The 21,292-nt window shown below is 44.7% G+C and overlaps 1 protein-coding gene across 1 annotated transcript in view; it reads left to right on the plus strand.

Annotated features, from left to right (window-relative positions):
• Nucleotides 1-16,858, plus strand: part of LOC122935145 — a 105,531-nt gene extending 88,673 nt beyond the window's left edge. The window contains exon 7 of the mRNA XM_044290911.1: nt 15,960-16,858. Coding sequence (XP_044146846.1) covers nt 15,960-16,858 — 899 coding nt within the window. The remainder of the gene's footprint in view (nt 1-15,959) is intronic.
• Nucleotides 16,859-21,292: the final 4,434 nt, after the last annotated feature.

The following is a 21,292-nucleotide window of genomic DNA, read 5'->3' on the forward strand; positions in this document are numbered from 1 at the left end:
TTTCACTGCCAAATTCTGACCCCCGTAACTTTTTTTTTTTTATAGTTATGTCTATAGAGATGTTTTGGGGCTCAATTTTTGCTGGATAATCCAAACTTTAGGATTTTTGGACCCCGGACCCGAACCCAAACTTTTCAGTAAAAGTTCGGGTTTAGAGTTCGGCGATTTAATGGGGCCTTTAGAAAGGATGCAGAGCAGCCAATCAACAAGTGTTTTACTCTTGCGCCCTTAGAAGCTATCACAGACATGCCTACTAATGGCATGGCTGTGATTGGCCAGTGCAGCATGTGACCCGGCCTCTATATAAGCTTGAGTCACGTAGCGCTGCACGTCATTCTGCTGTGCTTAGTGTAGGGAGAGGATGCTGCTGCTGTGAGGGAGAGAATAGGAAAGAATCTTTAATCTGAAGTTCTTCTACATAGATTTAGTTGTGCGGGTGCAGTGCACAATTTTTTTACCCTGCCCTGAGCCCAGTGACCCAGAAAAATTACTTTTTTCCGTCTGTTAGTTAGGTGGGCGGCAGCGGCCATTTTATGCAAGTTCAGTGCACCAGCACAGCATATGTGCATTTGAGACAGGCAAATACAAGCTAGAAATACTGCAATTATATTCTGGGTTTAAAAAAATGACCCATTTTTGGCAATACCCTACATCTGGTGCCTTTGCAGCATTTGTCAGCGTGAAATCCAAACTTAAAATACTGCAATAATTTTCTGGGTTTAAAAAAACACCCAATTTTGGCAATATCCTACATCTGGTGTCTTTGCAGCATTTGTCAGTGTGAAATACAAGCTTGAAATACAGCAATAATATTTTGGGTTTAAAAAGACACCCGTTTTTGGCAATATCCTACATCTGGTGCCTTTGCAGCATTTGTCAGTGTGAAATACAAGCTTGAAATACTTCAATAATTTTCTGGGTTAAAAAAAAAACAGTTTTTGGCAATACCCTACATCTGGGGCCTTTGCAGCATTTGTCAGTGTGAAATACAAGCTTGAAATCATGCAATAATATTATATGTTTAAAAAAACACAAATTTTTTGCAATACCCTACATCTGGGGCCTTTGCAGCATCTGTCGGTGTGAAATACAAGCTTGAAATGCTTCAATAATTTTTCTGGTTTTAAAAAAAAACACCCATTTTTGGCAACACCCTACATCTGGGGCCTATGCTGCATTTGTTAGTGTGAAATACAAGCTTGAAATATTGTAATAATATACTTAAACTTTGACCCATGACATATCCAGGACAGGATGGTACAGGGCAACCAATTGAGATGTTTAAGCACATGAAGATACCCCTACCTTATAAATAGACCTGATCTGGCCACCATTTTACATTTAGTCTTTTGCCAGTGTAGCGAGAGGTTGCTGTGAGGAGCAGGGACAGACTGTTAGGGACACCAAACGCTAGCTAATAGGGCCACAAAAGTCTTTTTAAGGACTAGTATAGGTGTGCTATCGATAGGTGTGATATACTGAGGGGTGTGATATACTTATAATATACTTTCTAACATAGAAAGTATATTATAGAGCATTTGTATTGTGCAGCAGTTGTGTGCGATTCTGCTGCGATACTGGAGCTATACAGAGGGACAAACGCTATTGGAACAAATAATTTCTACTGATGTGATATACCAGTTGCCCCCCCAAAAAACTCATTGAAGCAGGGGTGTTATACCAATAATATACTTTCTGCATTTGGGTAGTGCAGCATTTGATGGCGGTTTTGCTGTGTTATCTCAGCTACACAGAGTGACAACCGCTATAGGAACAAATAATTTCTACTGTTGTGATATAACAGTTTTCCCCCCCAAAAACCTGATTGAAGCAGGGGTGTTATATACCAATAATATACTTTCTATATAGTGCATTTGGGTAGTGCAGCATTTGTTTGCGGTTTTGCTGCGTTACCTCAGCTACACAGAGTGATAAACGATATAGGAACAAATAATTTCTTCTGGTGTGATATACCAGTTGCCCCCCAAAAAAACTGATTGAGGCAGGTGCGTGATATACCTTCTTCCACAAATACTGCTCTTCTAAAGGGACTTTTGTCACAGGGTCACTTTGAAAATGACAGGCAGCGGAAGAGGCAGGCCATTCCGCAGGGGTGGTAGGGGTAGGGCAGGTGCACCAGGCCGGAGCCTAAGCGGGAAGTTGCAGAAGGGGCGTGCGATTATATCAAAGGACACACCAGGCTTGATTGAGTGGCTCACTCAGCCTTCCGATTCTGCACCCTCTTCATCCTCTCTATCTGAACACTCTTCACTCTCTGCTGTGTACACCCCCAAAGACACCACCACCACCACCACCATATCCCCTCTGCTCGAGTCAGAAGAATTATTTTCCAATCCATTACCAGACCCTACAGATGTGCAGCCATTCTTGGTATCGGATCAGGAAGAGGAGGTAGCAATGGCAGACACCCAGCGGTCTGACGACAGTAGCCAGATCAGCCCAAAGACGGAGGTCGCCACTGTTGCTGCCTACTCCAAGATCTCTAATGTCAGTGGTGGTGAAGGTGAGGATGATGACGTGTCGATGAACATCACATGGGTGCCCACAAGAGAGGAAGAGGAGGGGAGTTCAGAGGTAGAGACGGAGCAGCAGATAGGGAGGAGAAGGCGGATAAGAAGGCAGAACTCGCAGTGCACAGGATGCAAAAAGCAGACTGCAAAAGAATCTGGAGCGAGCCATCCACCATGCACGGTCACATCTGGCTCTCCCAGGACGCTGGCATATGGCTCCGCAGTGTTGCCATCTGCAGCCTGTGCTGTCAACGCATAAGTCGCGGTAAGCCCAACACTCTCTTAGGGACGACTACCTTAAGAAGGCACCTGGCCTCCCATCACCGAGTCCAGTGGAAGCAATGCAGTCAGAACCCACATAGAAACATAGAAACATAGAATGTGTCGGCAGATAAGAACCATTTGGCCCATCTAGTCTGCCCAATATATCTGAATCCTATGAATAGCCCCGGCCCTATCTTATATGAAGGATGGCCTTATGCCTATCCCATGCATGCTTAAACTCCTTCACTGTATTTGCAGCTACCACTTCTGCAGGAAGGCTATTCCATGCATCCACTACCCTCTCAGTAAAGTAATACTTCCTTACATTACTTTTAAACCTTTGCCCCTCTAATTTAAAACTGTGTCCTCTTGTGGTAGTTTTTCTTCTTTTAAATATGCTCTCCTCCTTTACCGAGTTGATTCCCTTTATGTATTTAAAAGTTTCTATCATATCCCCTCGGTCTCTTCTTTCTTCCAAGCTATACATATTAAGGTCTTTTAACCTTTCCTGGTAAGTTTTATCCTGCAATCCATGGACCAGTTTAGTAGCTCTTCTCTGAACTCTCTCTAGAGTATCTATATCCTTCTGGAGATATGGCCTCCAGTACTGCGCACAATACTCCAAGTGAGGTCTCACCAGTGTTCTGTACAGCGGCATAAGCACTTCACTCTTTCTACTGCTTATACCTCTCCCTATACATCCAAGCATTCTGCTTGCATTTCGTGCTGCTTTATTACATTGTCTTCCCACCTTTAAGTCTTCTGAAATAATTACTCCTAAATCCCTTTCCTCAGATACTGAGGTCAGGACTGTGTCGAATATTCTATATTCTGCCCTTGGGTTTTTACGCCCCAGGTGCATTATCTTGCACTTATCCACATTAAATTTCAGTTGCCAGAGTTCTGACCATTCTTCTAGTTTTCCTAAGTCCTTTTCCATTTGGCGTTTCCCTCCAGGAACATCAACCCTGTTACATATCTTTGTGTCATCAGCAAAAAGACAAACCTTACCATCGAGGCCTTTTGCAATATCACTTATGAAGATATTAAACAAAATTGGTCCCAGTACAGATCCCTGTGGAATCCCACTGGTAACATGACCTTGTTTTGAATGTTCTCCATTGACTACAACCCTCTGTTGTCTGTCCCTCAGCCATTGCCTAATCCACTCAACAATATTGGAGTTCATGCTCAATGACTGCAGTTTATTGATAAGTCTTCTGTGTGGGACAGTGTCAAAAGCCTTACTAAAATCCAGATAAGCGATGTCTACTGCACCTCCACCGTCTATTATTTTAGTCACCCAGTCAAAAAAATCTATAAGATTTGTTTGACATGATCTCCCTGAAGTAAACCCATGCTGTTTTTCATCTTGCAATCCATGGGATTTTAGATGTTCCACAATCCTATCCTTTAATAGGGTTTCCATTAATTTGCCTACTATTGATGTCAGACTCACTGGTCTATAGTTGCTCGATTCCTCCCTACTACCTTTCTTGTGAATGGGCACGACATTTGCCAATTTCCAATCTTCCGGGACGACTCCTGTTACTAATGATTGGTTAAATAAATCTGTTAACGGTTTTGCCAGCTCACCACTAAGCTCTTTTAATAATTTTGGGTGTATCTCATCAGGCCCCTGTGATTTATTTGTCTTCACTTTAGACAGCAAACTTAGAACATCTTCCTCTGTAAAGACACATGCATCAAACGATTTATTAGTCAAAGCCACACTCCTGGCGCTCCATGTCCTGACTCTTCTCATTTTCATCTCTCCTCCTATTTGTCTTCCACTCCACCGTCCACCGTTCCGTCGTCGCGTTCATAAGGCAGGCTTCCGTGGCCCAAATGTTCGAGCGTAAAAAGATGATGACACTGGATAACCTTCTTGTCCAACGGCTGACCGCTGGCTTGTCGGAACTGCTAGCTCGCCAACTACTGCCATATAAACCTGTGGACTCGGAGACATTTGTGGCCATGGAAGGTCCCCGGAAGGAAATATTTCTCCCAGAAGGGCATTCCAGAGCTATATGGCCACGTTCAGAGGCAAGTGAATGTATCTCTGGCACACCGTGTCGGTCCAAGATACATCTGAACAAAAACACGTGGTCTAGCAAACACAGGCAGGGAAGGTACATACCTTTTACTGCCCACTGGGTGAACCTTCTGACGGCCGTCAAGCATGCAACCCGTGGCCCCCGTGTGGATTTTGTGTTACCGCCACGGATGGTATGCAGGCCTGCCTCTTCTTCTCCTCCTCCTACTCCATCCTCCGTCTCCTCCTCGGCTGACTCCTCCTTTTCCGCTGCAACCCTAAGCTCCCCAGAACCTATTTGATGTGCCAGGTGAGATGTTACCATGCTGTGCTGCGGCTATTGTGCCTACAAGCCAAGAGCCACACAGGTCCTGCACTCCTTTCAGGTTTGCGGTCATAGGCCGATCAGTGGCTAACACCGCTCAATTTGACAGTTGGTAAAGTGGTGTGTGACAATGGTGCCAATCTGCTAAAAGCGCTGAAACAGGGCAAAATGACACACATGCCGTGCATGGCACACATACTGAACTTAGTCGTGCAGCGATTTGTTGCCAAATACCCCGGTGTCCAGGACGTCTTGCAGCAGGCCAGGAAAATCTCTGACCATTTTAGAAGATCTTACACGGCCATGGCTCGCCTTGCTGACGTTCAGCGGCGACACCACCTGCCTGTCAGACATCTGATTTGTAACTGCACGACGGAAATCCACCATGTATACGCTTGATAGGCTGCTCCAGCAGAAACGTGCAGTTAACGACTACCTGTGAGAACTCTGCGGCAGGACAGGTTCTAGGGAGCTTGTTTTTTTTTTCACCGCGCCAGTGGCTGCTCATGCGTGATGCATGAAGACTTCTGCAGCCATTTGATGAGATTACTAAACTGGTCAGTCGCAGCCAGGGCGCCATAAGTGACAAGTTGTACCTTACAACGTCTTTCTGGAGCTTCCACACCTGGATGTCGATGGATTCTCCTCACAGACAGCCCCTGGATCCTCTTCCAAGCTCTCCCCAAGATGGCTGCTCTATCTATTCCTCTCCAGGCTTTTGTAACTCCACCTCTCATAAATATGGAAAACATACAGTCTGTTAGCTGTTTTTAGGAAACAGCAGCATCTTGCGGACAAACAGCAGAATGTCAGTCCATATATTTAACTTTTTCTTAGTAGACTGGCACACTATATCTGGTAGCAAGTAGAGGACTGACAAGTTATATTAAGTAGGTAATAATTTATTCTCCCTATTATAGTTAAAAAATAGATAGAAAAATGGAAAATACAAAATAAAAAATGAATCTAGTATAAAAATGAAATATAAAAATGGAATATAAAAAGTAAGCTGTCGCCACAAAGGGAGGTAATAGCCACAAAGTGAAATTAGTTTGACCAAAAATGAATCAGTTAGACTCTGAGCACCTTGCATGACAATAGACGTGTGAGTGTCGGGGGGTAATAATTCAATTAAGAATTATTAATTATGGTCATAAAAATAACCATAAAAAAATTTCATTTATAAAATTTGTCATAAATTCTTAAAATCACGACCTGGTGAATTGTAGACAACCTAATTAATACAATTCACATCTGAGTCTGACTATTTCCTCAGATAAATAAGTTCTTTTTGACGTGAGATGACATTAATGATAAACATGTAGTTCTGCATTATACAATAATACACAGGTTTAAAAAAATATACAGCTTTATTGGTTACAAACATATATAAGTAAATAAACACAATGATACATGCAAATGAATATATATATATATATATATATATATATATATATATATATATAGCTAATATAAAGCATTACAAGCTTAACAATACATGTGAGTGAAAATAACATTATAACCAAGCGATTATTAGGTTAGGATATCAAAATAGGAACATAAGTGATATACATTACTTCAGTTCAGAGAAAACCTCATGATATCAGGATGGGCATGTCTAATCCTAGACATCAATATGGAATGCTAAATACATTCCACCCCCTCTAACCAACTACACATCACATGACTTCAGGCATGGGCAAATCCATCCAAGGATATAACTTAGAAGAGATAACTGTATCCTTCCGCCCCATCCTGGACTAGTTTCACACATATGAATTTGGTAAGACTATTAAGACAAATAACAGGGATCTAGGATTTTGCTAGACCATATCTTAAATGGGAAGCACTGGAAGTCTTTCCTGTGGGAATCCATCACTTAGCTTGGCGAAGAATGTTCTATCAATATATATATATATATATATATATATATATATATATATATATATATATATAAAAGCAATTATTTCATGCTTTGCTAAATTATGAGTCATGATTCTTCTGCAGGTAGAATGAAGCCTCACAATATCCTAAGACTACATCTCAATATGGAGATGATCAATTAATTATTTATTTAATTTATTAATTTTATTTATTCGCCAATCTAGATGGTATAATTTCACCCACACTATCAAATTAGTCTTAATCAAATGAAATAACATTTTCTGTGTCTCTTACCAAGTCCTAGTAGAAATCTCACTTCTGCTCCTAGGAAAGCTGGGTGGTCCATCATAGCGCATCTCACCATGGCTTTCATCTTGATAGACCCCTCTAGAGAGCTCAACTTGTCTCCTTCTCCTCTTTTTTTTTTTTTTTTTTTGTGTGTCCTCCTACCTTCTGTGTATGGTTTATGATCACAAACTTATCAGTTAGACACACCTTCCTAGTTTGGAACTTTCCAATCATAGTCGGATGGGCGTGACTATTGATAAAAAATGTGACATCATAACCTTACCCAGAATGCACTTTTGCTACTGTTGTAATGTCACCTACCATACCTAGGTGGCACTGCTGTGTAAGCTATTTACATCATAGTATAAAGGGTTAAATTATGTTAGTCTGAATAAAACGTATGTTATACATTTTGGCCTTAAAAGCTTTAATTCAAAGCTATAGGGATTAATTCTGACACTTGTAGCAATTAGAGACAGACCTCTAGGCGTCTCTCTGAATGTTTCTCACAATGTTGATTTATGGATCATAAATAACTTGAATGGCCTTGTTTTCTCACAGAGATATCAGTACCTCCTGTCATACCAAAGATGCAAATAATTGTTACAAAACACACAGACACTCTTTTAGAGACGAATATTCTCCTAATGAGAAATATATATAATATACTGGATACATGTCTTCATAACATATAACAATATAATATAAAGTAATATCTATATATGTATATATATATATATATTGTGGGGATTCGCTCTGGTAGGCAGGGTAAGCGGACGCAGTACAGAGGCAAGAACACGGTAGTAAAGCAAAAGTCAGTGTTTATTCACACAACAAGGGAAAAAAATAACACAAACACTTGGCAGAGTCCTGGTGTTAATTCACACCACAGAAATTCCCCATGTTATTTCACATGGCCAAAGTCCACAGAACTCCAAATGAACACGTCACCTGAATATCCACAGCAGGCTTTTAGGGTGCCTGGCTTCCAGCTGGTGGCTCTCATGCAGCTCCCCAAGACACAGAGCCTTCACAGCACCACTTTTACTTGGAGGAACATACCACACCCAGCTGAGCTTCTGGCTGGGCTTTTAAACCCCAGCCCAAAACCTGGCCTGGACGAGGGGAACAGCCACCCACCCTGCTCTTTGGCTGCTCCCAATAAGAACCGGCCCGGATCGGCTTTTCAGCCACACTAAGAATAAAACAGTGTCAGTGAGCACTAGCTGCGACTGACACATAAAATAACTGGTTCTTATCTCACCGAGGCCAGGAACCTCGGTGACACGTACCTTCCGTCAATGACGGACCCTTGCGCCTTCCTACATACCTCCCCCCTTTGTTCAACCCTGAGGGGGTGAACACACGCCAGACAGTGTACTCGGGACAGGGCATCCGCGTTTCCCTGTAACCGGCCTGCCCTGTGTTCTACTGTGAACTTGAAGTTTTGCAGCGACAAGAACCACCTGGTGACCCGAGCATTCCTCTCTTTGGCCTGGCTCATCCACTTGAGAGGGGAGTGATCGGTCACCAGACGGAATTTCCTCCCCAATAGATAATAGCGGAGAGACTCGAGTGCCCACTTGATGGCCAGGCACTCTCTCTCCACTATACTGTACCGGGTCTCCGCTGGAGTGAGCTTACGGCTGAGGAAGACAACGGGATGCTCCTCCCCGTTGACTTCCTGAGACAGTACCGCACCGAGGCCTACTTCGGAGGCATCAGTCTGGACCACAAATTCCCCCTTGAAGTCGGGCGTCACTAAAACCGGGGACCCACACAGGGCCGACTTCAAAGCGGAGAAAGCCTCTTCCGCCTGGTCATTCCAGCGGACTATCACGGACTTCCGTCCCTTTAAAAGCCCTGTCAACGGAGCCGCTAAAGTGGCAAAATGGGGAACGAACCTCATGTAATAGCCCACTATTCCCAGGAATGACCTTACTTGTCTAGAGGTGGCAGGTCGGGGCCAATTCCGTATCGCTTCTATTTTGCTCACTTGGGGTTTAATGACTCCACGTCCAATGACATACCCAAGGTATTTAGCCTCCTCTAACCCTATTGCACATTTCTTTGGGTTAGCTGTTAGTCCCGCTTTTCGAAGGGAGTCCACTACAGCCTGTACTTTAGGAAGGTGACTTTCCCAGTCGGTGCTATGGACAACGATATCGTCCAGGTACGCCGAAGCGTATCGACGATGTGGACGGAGTACAATATCCATTAGCCTTTGAAACGTGGCGGGAGCACCATGTAGACCAAAGGGTAATACCTTGTACTGATACAGCCCCTCTGGCGTGACAAAAGCCGTTTTTTCTTTGGCAGCCTCTGTCAAGGGTACCTGCCAGTAGCCTTTGGTGAGGTCCAACACAGAAAAATACCGGGATTGGCCCAACTTTTCAATAAGCTCATCCACTCGGGGCATGGGATATGCGTCAAATTTGGACACCTCATTAAGTTTGCGGAAGTCATTACAGAACCTCAATGTCCCGTCTGGCTTGGGTATTAATACTATCGGACTGGCCCACTCACTTTTAGACTCCTCGATAACATCCAACCGCAACATAAGTTGCACTTCCTCCGAGATGGCTTTTCGCCGAGCCTCGGGTACTCGGTATGCTTTTAACCGGATTTTTGCCTGAGGCTCGGTGACAATATCATGTTGGATTACGGAAGTGCGTCCAGGGAGGTCTGAGAACACATCCGTGTTCCGACTAACAAACTCCCTGGTTTCCTGAGCCTGTTTAGGGGAGAGGCTGTCAGCAATTTTTATTGTGGCAACCGCTTCCCTTGCATCAAACTTAGGAGCCGGAACCTCTTGTCCAAGAAAGCCCGGTCGCGGGCTGTCTTCCGTACAGGTTTCCCTATCCTTCCAAGGTTTTAGCAAATTAACATGGTAAACCTGCTCCGGCTTCCGCCTCCCCGGCTGGTGTACCTTGTAATTTACCTCTCCTATTTTTTCACGTACCTCGTAGGGCCCCTGCCACCTGGCTAGGAACTTACTGTCCACTGTCGGCACCAGAACCAAAACCCGATCACCCGGGTTAAAGTTCCGGACCCGAGCCTGCCGATTATAGATCCGACTCTGGGCTCGCTGGGCGGCCTCCATATGTTCCCTGACAAGAGGCAAAACAGTCTCTATCCGCTGTTGCATCTTGGTAACATATTCCAGGACGCTTTTATGTGGAGTGGGTTGTTGTTCCCATGCCTCCTTGGCTACGTCCAACAAGCCACGAGGATGTCTGCCATATAGCAATTCGAAGGGCGAGAACCCAGTAGAGGCCTGGGGCACCTCTCGCACTGCGAACATGAGATAGGGCAGAAGAAGGTCCCAATCCTTTCCATCTTTGGTCACCACCCTTTTTAACATGGTTTTTAGAGTTTTATTAAACCTTTCCACCAGTCCATCCGTTTGTGGATGGTACACGGACGTCCGTAACTGTTTTATACGCAGCAACTTGCAGAGTTCCCTCATGACCTTGGACATAAAAGGGGTCCCCTGGTCAGTCAGGACCTCTTTAGGTAGCCCCACTCGGGAGAACATCTCCATTAGCTCTTTAGCTATAAGTTTCGCAGAAGTATGTCGCAGTGGCACTGCCTCCGGGTACCGAGTAGCGTAATCCAGGACAACCAAGATGTGCTGGTGTCCCCGGGCGGACTTTGGTACAGGACCTACCAGGTCCATAGCGATTCGCTCAAACGGTACCTCAATGATCGGGAGGGGTACCAAGGGACTGCGAAAAAGGTGCTGGGGGCTAGTTGCCTGGCAGGTCGGGCAAGACTTACAGAACTCATCCACCTCTTTAAACACACTGGGCCAGTAAAACCGTTGTAGTATCCGGTCCTGTGTTTTCTGCATTCCCAGATGACCCCCAAGAACATGCTGGTGTGCTAACTCTAACACGAGTTTGCGATAAGCCTGAGGCACCACCAACTGTTCAATGGACTCACCTCGCAGCTGATTTACCCGATACAACATATCCTGCTGGACCACAAAACGGGGGAACACCGACTCTGCCCCTGGTTGTTGTGGTTCACCATCTATTATTAGCACATTTTCCCAGGCCCGGGATAAGGTTGGATCCCGGTGTTGCGCGGTACCAAAATTATCCCCAGAGACATTGAGGTCTGCCAGCTCAGGCCCCGGCGGCAAGTCCTCCATGTCTCCCACCATTACACTCAGTGGGGTTGTCTCCTCCTCTTCCACCGAGGTGGCGGTCACCCCTACCGCGGGACCTTTAGACTCAGGTTCCCAGGGTTCTGGTCTCCCCCCTGAGCCGGGCCATTCTGCTAGGGTTACACCTGTATCATGCATATCAGTCACTCTCGGAACCGGCCACAGTGCCGTGAAGCCCGGGAAGTCTCTCCCTAGTATAAGTTCATAGTGGAGATGGGTTGCAACAGCCACCTCGTGGATCCATCTGCCGGAAACCGTAGACAGAGTCACTATAGCAGTAGGATAGTCTTTTAAGTCCCCATGGATACACATGACTCCAACTTTACGGCCGGTGTACTCAGCGGAGCGTACCAGGGAAGCCCTTACCAGGGTCACCAGACTTCCTGAGTCCAACAGAGCCTCCGCTGGAGTGTCTCCCACCTCAACCTGGCACAGGTGGTTCAGAGACTCCGAAGCACCCACTGCACACAGTTTCCCGGCATATAATGAATGACGGAAGCCACAGTTCGTGTCCATGGGTTCCCCCTGACGAGGACAGTCAGCTCGAACATGACCTGGCTCCCGACACCGCCAGCAGATTATTGGAGCGGGGTCCACAGGGGTTATATCCCGGGTAGGTTTGATGGGCACCGGTTGTTGGGTCCGGGGTGGAGAGTTACGGGACCTGACTGCCCCCCTCCCAACAGAACCCCCCTGTAAGTTCCGGGTGGCCTCATAGCGTTCCACCAGGTCGACCATCTCCAGCGCATTCCCTGGGGAGACCTGGCCAATCCATTGCTGGAGAGGGGGTGGCAGAGCCCTCCAGAACCTGTCTGCTAATAACCGGTCCAACATAGCAGTGGGGCTCAACACGTCAGGTTGTAGCCACTTTTGTAACAGGTTAAGCAAGTCATAATACTGGGGTCTCACGGGCTCCGCCGGGTTGAACCCCCACTGATGCACCCGCTGGGCCCGGACCAGTACATTCACCCCCAGTCTTGCCAAGATCTCCCCCTTTACCTTTGGGTAGTCGGCTGCTTGATCGTCAGGCAAGTCAAAAAACACCCGCTGGGACTCTGACGTCAGAAACGGAGCGACGATCTCAGCCCACTGGTCCTGGGGCAGCTTTTCCCTGGTGGCCACTTTTTCATACATCGCCAGGTAGGTCTCGACGTCGTCTGCAGGGGTCATTTTAGGGATCGCTGCACGTACTGCTTTCCGGGCATCATGTAAGCTTGGGGTTGCTCCTGCTGACTGTAATGCCATTACATGTTGTAGTAGCAACTGGTTGGTCTCCTGCTGCTGCTTATTAGCCTCGCGTTGCTGCAGGTTAGCTTCCACGAGGGCCTTCATAACAGCCTCCATTTTGTCTCTTGACACCGGTTTAAATCTAGCCGGTTTGATAAATGACATACAACCGTGAGAGAAAAAAAAATTCGGCGTTCACGCCAGCCTCACTGCGCTTGCCCGCATCCAGCCACCAATTGTGGGGATTCGCTCTGGTAGGCAGGGTAAGCGGACGCAGTACAGAGGCAAGAACACGGTAGTAAAGCAAAAGTCAGTGTTTATTCACACAACAAGGGAAAAAAATAACACAAACACTTGGCAGAGTCCTGGTGTTAATTCACACCACAGAAATTCCCCATGTTATTTCACATGGCCAAAGTCCACAGAACTCCAAATGAACACGTCACCTGAATATCCACAGCAGGCTTTTAGGGTGCCTGGCTTCCAGCTGGTGGCTCTCATGCAGCTCCCCAAGACACAGAGCCTTCACAGCACCACTTTTACTTGGAGGAACATACCACACCCAGCTGAGCTTCTGGCTGGGCTTTTAAACCCCAGCCCAAAACCTGGCCTGGACGAGGGGAACAGCCACCCACCCTGCTCTTTGGCTGCTCCCAATAAGAACCGGCCCGGATCGGCTTTTCAGCCACACTAAGAATAAAACAGTGTCAGTGAGCACTAGCTGCGACTGACACATAAAATAACTGGTTCTTATCTCACCGAGGCCAGGAACCTCGGTGACACGTACCTTCCGTCAATGACGGACCCTTGCGCCTTCCTACAATATATATATATATATATATATATATATAGATATAGATATAGATATCTCAAAGAAGAGGCAGCACTCCAGGATAAAATGAAACAGTGGCCCGCTTTATTTCCCCTGTGCAACGTTTCAACTGCTCGTTGCAGTCTTTCTCAAGCATAACATTGGTGTCTCAACATCTACATTTATACCCACAATGCTTAGTGGGTCAATTTAACAAGGTAATTGACAGTAACATATTCAATAATATATCAAAAGCGTGCATATATATAAAAGTTTTTACATATTCATATGTGCATTCGATAACATGTTCCATAAACCTGTGCCATAATCACATACATAGTGGGTTTCATAAATTTTCAAGAAACATTATCAGTTTCATAAAGTGCATTTGTGCTTACATTATGATGACCACCTGAAAGTGCTAATCATGCGATCAATGGCCGCGTGGTTTCAAACAAACAAGTACTGACTTACAACGTGGAGTTTCATGGTGGCAGCCGTCGTGGCATCCCTCAGGTCCTACCGCGCATGCCCGGTATCCAGGGAACCTGCGTATACAAACAGAGACCGCGCCTACAAGTGACGCCAGTCTCGATGCGCACACAGGCAACCAGGTACCTCCCCCAGAGCGTGACGATCCGGAGAGCAGCTTCCTCCAGTTCGGCCTCCCGATCACATGACTTCGTCACATGAATCGTTGCCTGACAACCAGGAAGCGCTTACCCTCAACGTCTCGCCATCTCCAGGATCAGTTTAAGCACGGCAATGTGACCTATATCGGATTTTTTTTTTTATATAGGTAGAGAATGATCGGGTTTTTAAATGCTGTCCGCATGGTTATTTATATAGATACTTGTATCAGGAAACCAGAAAGGTGAAAGGTCCCCCCCATACATTGGAGTGGTATATCCTTGTACACCGCACCCCCTTTTCTCCATTTATTTAATCAATATATGTCACATCCTTTTTAGGATTACAATCCTCCGATATTCACCTTTCTGGTTTCCTGATACAAGTATCTATATAAATAACCATGCGGATAGCATTTAAACCATCTGTAACGGATCTCCTAGCACCTCAACCGGGTACCTCCGTCGATGGATGCTCCCAGTGCTTCCCAAGGAGTCCAAGTACTCCGCTCTATACCAAAACCACCACAGGAGCCAGGAGCAGCTCTTACAAGAGCTAGTAGTTATAGCCAGGGGAGTATAGCAAATCTTCAGCGTATAGCAATCCCCACACACGAGACGAGGCTTTATGTTGAATGTAAAACAGGAACTCTTTAATGGGTTATTTTTCAGCCTTTTATGCAGGTCTCCTAGCAAGGGACACTCCCCCTGGGGCCCTTGTAGAAGACTGACAGTTTATATTTTAGCCAATCCATGCATTTACAGTATTAAAACCTTCTTAGCAATTGAACACAAAACCCCCTTCCCTCTGTCTGTAACGCAATCAACAAAATACAATGAGCATTGTCTTTGACGCAATTAATTAACACACTGGCATTGCCTGAGACGCAATCAACAAAATACAATTACCAATAACACAAAGGCTACAACTCACATATAATCCTCCCCTCTGCCTGTTATATAATCATGGTACACCATGGTTAACATAATCATCACAGGCAGGAGAATACATAATGTCCTCTGTCCTGGAGACAACCGAGTTGTAATTCAATTATCTCTCAGGACAGAGGGCAATCGCCAATACACACAGAGAGAAATGGAACAGACCTCACTACTTAACGTATACAATGTCCCACCCTTTACAATACGCATAGACATTTAACATTACAACATACCACAAATTAGTTGTAAAAGTCTCTTGGGCCTGGCTGTACTCATGGCTTTTCTGTCCAAAACAGTTCCACAGATTTAAGCTGTGCGGCCCGTCTGTCTTCTCCTTCAAAGTTACTATGGGCTATAATCCTGGAGCAAGAGGCTGGCAACCAGTCCCCTCTAAGACCCAGTGGCGAGGGTGGTTTCGCCACACCATCTATTTATATTCATTTATATTTATATCCTTTTAGGTATACCTACCATAATTTATTGGTTGACTATTGGTTTCTTCACCAGATAGATCTACTGCTAGTACTATTTGTTCAAATACGGATTCACCTATGTGTTCTTTGGACACTTTTACCAGCATTTCTCTTTTTCTACCTAGATTGGCTCCTCACATTGTGTTTTTTTTTTTTTTCATGGTTTCATTTTATGTATGTGCTGAACTGAGTAAAACTACTACTGAGTAAAACTACTACTAAAATCAATGCAATTTTCTATATAAAAAATAAAATTATAAGCTAATAAATGTAATTATAAACTGTCATGGTCACTTTCAGTAACTGTACATTTTTTGTAACTTTTTAAAGTGTTGACAAAAATGAAAAAACAAAACAAAACATATTTTCTTTTTTACAGATATGGAAAGATGTTTGAAGTGTCCTGAATACCAGTGGTCTAATGAAAGAAGAGATGCCTGTATCCCGCGACCACTTGACTTCCTGTCATATGAAGATACATTAGGATTATCTCTCATTATTATCAATCTCTTCTTCTGCTCTGTGGCGGTCGTTGTGTTGGGGATATTTATAAAGCACAAGAACACTTCAATTGTGAAAGCCAATAACCAGAACCTGAGCTATATCCTGCTCCTCTCTCTGCTCTTCTCATTCCTATGTCCTGTCTTATTCATTGGACATCCCACAAGGATGTCATGTCTGCTCCGACAAGGGACTTTTGGGATAATCTTTAGTGTTGCAGTTTCTTCAATTTTAGCTAAAACAGTCACTGTAGTCCTGGCTTTTCATGCCATCCAACCAGGCAGGACACTGAGGCACTGGTTGGGGAGACGTCTGGCCACATCATTACTCATTACTGGTACAATAGGAGAGGTTGTGATCTGTGTCTTCTGGTTGTCTTTCTCTCCACCATTCCCAGATTATAACACTGAGATAGAGATTGGAAAGATAATCTTACAATGTAATGAGGGATCTGCCATTGCTTTCTACTTGTCCATTGGTTACATTGGATTCCTGTCTGTGTTAAGCTTTATTGTAGCTTTCTTGGCCAGAAAACTTCCAGATACCTTCAACGAGGCTCAGTACATCACCTTCAGCATGCTGGTCTTCTGCAGTGTGTGGATCTCCTTCATCCCAGCCTATCTCAGCACCAAGGGGAAATATATGGTGGCTGTGGAGGTTTTTGCCATCTCATCTTCCAGTGCTGGACTTTTGGGCTGTATCTTCATTCCCAAATGTTACATTATTCTAATGAGGCCAGAACTGAACACAAAACCAAATCTAATTTTTGAACAATAGCATAATTTTACAGTTTACAGTAGTGTAACAATTTCCGTTCACCTTAGGGAAAAAGCCATATTACTTGATGATATATGCATAAACATTGAAGGGAAATGTGACTCCATCTTGTCTTCTCTTACATGTACAGAATTGTTATAATATCTCACCCACGCGCTGCTTCACAATCCCCCCCCTCCCCCCACTGTGAGTTAGGATCACTTATCTGTCTCAGGACAGATTCTGGGAATCTCCCAGAACTAGAAGAAATGTTCTGTTTCATTTAGGGTAATTTGGCACAACTGCGTACATTCTTATATGTGACGTATTGCATACCAATAAAAGGATGTTCCGATAGTATCTGTGTGACTACCAATGTTTATCTTTGTGATTGGTTTAACGCTGTTGTTATGCAAACTTTTCTACTGCCTATATAAGGCCAAGCTGTAGCGTAATAAAGTTAGAGTGTTTCTCAGTGATGTGTGTCTATTATTGCCAACTGAGAAACATCTCTCCTGACGTCAGTGTCTCAAACCAAGGTTGTCGTAGAGGTCCAGAAAGGTCCAAATCCTTTCAGTTTGGGGGCTCCATCTGGGATAGAGAAGGCCATCCTCGTGTCCGGAAAGAGAGACATCCCTACCCGTGAGTTTTTATTATGTATCCGGGATACATTGTTAAGCCTTAAAAATAGACTCCAGGAGTTTATAATAAGTACTTGGAGTACTTTCATGAATAAGGCCGGAAAATGGAGTGCCATGCACGGCATAGAGTCTCGGGGAGATCTATCCGTAAGTTGGTTTGTGTCAGGGACACACCATAAGGATCTCCGGGAGATTTATTTTCTTTATCTAACTGTTGACAGAGATTTTTTTTAGTACCAGGGGTACATCTAAGAGAACAGTCTCAGGGAGACCGACCTACCTTGGTTTGACGCATAGCTATATTTAGAGTATAAGATACATAGAGTGTTAAGATTCGTCTGTTTGTGTGAGAGCTATTGTTCTGGTGGTAAGTGTAAGAACATATCTTACTGTAATATTATCACTCTGTCATTTGGTGAATTTTCTTACTGTGGGTGGAGGGAAATCTAAGTGCGAGTTTCCCCCTCCCAACCAGGGACTGCAGTGACAGTCTCCTTCCCAATCTCATGTTGATTGTAAAGCAGCACGTTTTCTCATGGATCTCAGACAAAATACAAGACTTTGAGAAACAGTTATATGAGAAGGAGGCAGCGGGATGCTTTGAGATCAGGAAGATACAGACCCCCATACATAGTTACAAAAGTTCAGGAGCCAACACGTAAGTAAACAGAGACAGCCGAGACATTTCTCAGTTGCTGTCAGCCATTTACTGCAGATGCTGTCTGTTTCAGCGTGATAGACTTGAAAAATGCTTTCTTCTCTATCCCGGTTGACAAGCAGACTAGACTTTTTTAGTTTTTTCCTTTGAGGGTCATCAACTTACCTGGTGCAGGATGCCCCAGGGATATGCTGATTCACCTGTTGTGTACAGCATTGTCCTCCAAGCCAGTTTAAAACACTGGCACCCCCCCCCCCCCCCAGGGTTCTTTACTCTTGCAATACATGGATTATTTGTTATTGTGTAGTATGTCAGAGAAGGCCAATGTAACAGATGGTTTATCTTTGTTGAAATGGTTGTCTGAATGTGGACACAAGGTGTCACGCAAGAAAATGCAATGGTGTAAAAAGCAAGTTGAATACTTGGGCTTTGTTTTCACAAAGTGAAAAGGAGAATCAGCACAGAAAGAGTCCAGTCTGATTGCGGGCCTGGTCACCCCGCACACCAAGAAATAAATGTTATCTTTCCTTGGTATGATAAACTACTGCAGATAATGGTTTGCTCCTACTATGACAATGTAATGAGACAAGCCACTCCTGTAGACATGCCAGATCTCATCAGGTGGTCTGAGGAAATGTTTAATGCATTTGATTATTTGAAATGTTCTTTAATGACAAGTCCAGGTTTGGGCCCCCCTGACTACAAACTCACATTCCACGTATATGCTCGACAAAATTGTAAAACCATTACGGGTGTTCTGACACAGTATCACGGAGGCAAGTTACTTCCTTGTGCCTTTTTCTCAAAGGTGGTTATGGTATCCATCCAAGGAATGCTGGCCTGTCTGAGATCTTTTGCAGCCTGTGCTATGATGGTTGAGCTTGCAACGCCACTCACAATGGGACATGAGACTATCCTGTACACCACACATGATGTAGTGGGCCTTCTCAAAGGCATGCACACACAGCACATGTCTGCACAAAGACTATCTGGATATGAGATTCTACTCCTCAGCAATCCCTCCCTCTAAATCAAATATGCAACACACACCTCAGGCCCAGCACCTATCTTGAATGCCCTATTAGGACTTAAAGGACCCGAGGATCACTTGAATGAGGCACATTATTGTATACACACCATACAACATGACACACATGTTGTCCTGAAAGCCAGACCCATCACATTCCAATCTGCACAAGCAGCAAAATTGGACTCACGAGAGCATGCATACTACATAAAGGCAAGCCAGTCGCCATTTACACTGACAGCAGGTACGCACATGAAGTGGTCTGGGACCACGGGGTCATTTGGCAAAGGAGACAATTCACTGCAGCTGATGGTAAGCATATCTCACATTCACAACTTGTCATATAACTTTTAGAAGCCATAAGATTTCCCTCACAGATTGCAATTGTCCACTGCAGGGCGCATACTGTTGGTAAAGATCATGTGTCCCAAGGCAATGCCCTGGCAGATGCGGAGGCCAAGAAGGCTGCACTGATGGCCCCGGCCACATTGCAAATGGTGAATTAGTACCTCCTTCACTTGAGTTAACTCAAATGCGTGTGGATCTCCAGTCCTCAGCTACTGACGATGAAATGGCCACTTGGTGTTATCCAATCTTGCAGAAGAATCCTAGAACAGGATTATTCTGCAAAGAGGGGGAAACATGCATACCACAGCACAGATCCCCTCTGTTCATTGCACATTTTCATGGAGTAGGACACAACAGCATTCAAACAACACACATGCTGCTAGCACAGCATTTCTATATTACAGGCATTAAACAGTTAGTGTCAGATTATGTAGGAAGGTGTATCACATGTTTGAGGAACAACCCAAACACCAATGTAACCAGAATGATTAAAGCCCTAAGTGAAATTGAGGAAAAAGTTGCTTGTAAGTCTCCTTGTCTTCCACAGGAACCAACTCACCAATTCCAAGTGGGAGATATCATGCTGATAAAGAAATTAAAGAAAGGAAAATTCGCAGGAGACTTCACCTACGGACAACCAACTACAATGGTAGCCGCGACCCGCACAGCTGTACACACGGAAGAAGCACCTACTTGGATCCACGCCACCAGAGTGAAACTGGTAAAGGAGGCACCCCAAAAGGAGGTAATAACGGGGACAGACAGTCCTGACCTCGAAAAAGGACAAAGTAAGGTACTAACAGGAGCAGACAGCTCTGACCTCGAAAAAGGACAAAGTGAGGTACTAACGGGAGCAGACAGCTCTGACCTCCACCAGGATGCACTCCCTCAATTCTGGAAGATGGCACAGATGGTCCACTCGGACTGTGGGATTACTGACGATCCTAATGAATCTGCCGGAGGATGACAAAGCTGAAGTTGCTATAACTCAGAAAGGTGGAATCACTACCATCTGGTACAATTCCTCCAGTACTCACGTTGCAACTTACTCCTTCTGTTTATGCAGCATAATGAAGTGCAGTCCTTCCACGAGATGCGGCAACCACTATAAGAATGGACATACCCTCAGAAACTAACAAACCCCCTCAAACCCTGTATCTTAACTTTTAACAATATGAGAGCAATATCTGACCCAACATATGAGGAGGCTCTTGCAGCAGAAACTGGGTTCTCTGATGCCAACCTATGGTTAGAATGGATGAAGTACAGTGCAGCTTCAGTAAATAAAAGTAATTGTTATATATGTGGAACCGCTAAGCCTCACCTAGGTACTGTGCCCTTAATATTGCCCTCTAGTGTTGAGGAATGTTTTTTGCATGTATTCTCAAATTTATCTAGTAACCAGTCTGCATGTGAAGAATGGAAGCAAAAATACCCACTCCTCATAAAAGCTCTCCGCCCTGGTGCAGGTATACATATCTATCCTGGTAACTATACCTGCCACAGAGGGGGAGATCAAGGAAGATCCCTGGGTAATTTCACTGAAGGATACTGTGCAACTTACAGTGAAACAGATACCTCCCTCACACAGAATAAATTATACTCAATTGGAGATGTATATTGGATCTGTGGGGATGGAAAGATTAGATCTAGACTAGAGGGTTCCTGGAAAGGTGAATGTGCCCTTGCTAAAGCCATCATGAACATACACATCTTCACTGAAAATGAAAAAGACACCAACACAGATATACGCAACCGTCGTGCCCTCCCAAAAGGTAGCT

The sequence above is a fragment of the Bufo gargarizans genome, chromosome 4, assembly GCF_014858855.1.
Source record: "Bufo gargarizans isolate SCDJY-AF-19 chromosome 4, ASM1485885v1, whole genome shotgun sequence".
Lineage (NCBI taxonomy): Eukaryota > Metazoa > Chordata > Amphibia > Anura > Bufonidae > Bufo > Bufo gargarizans.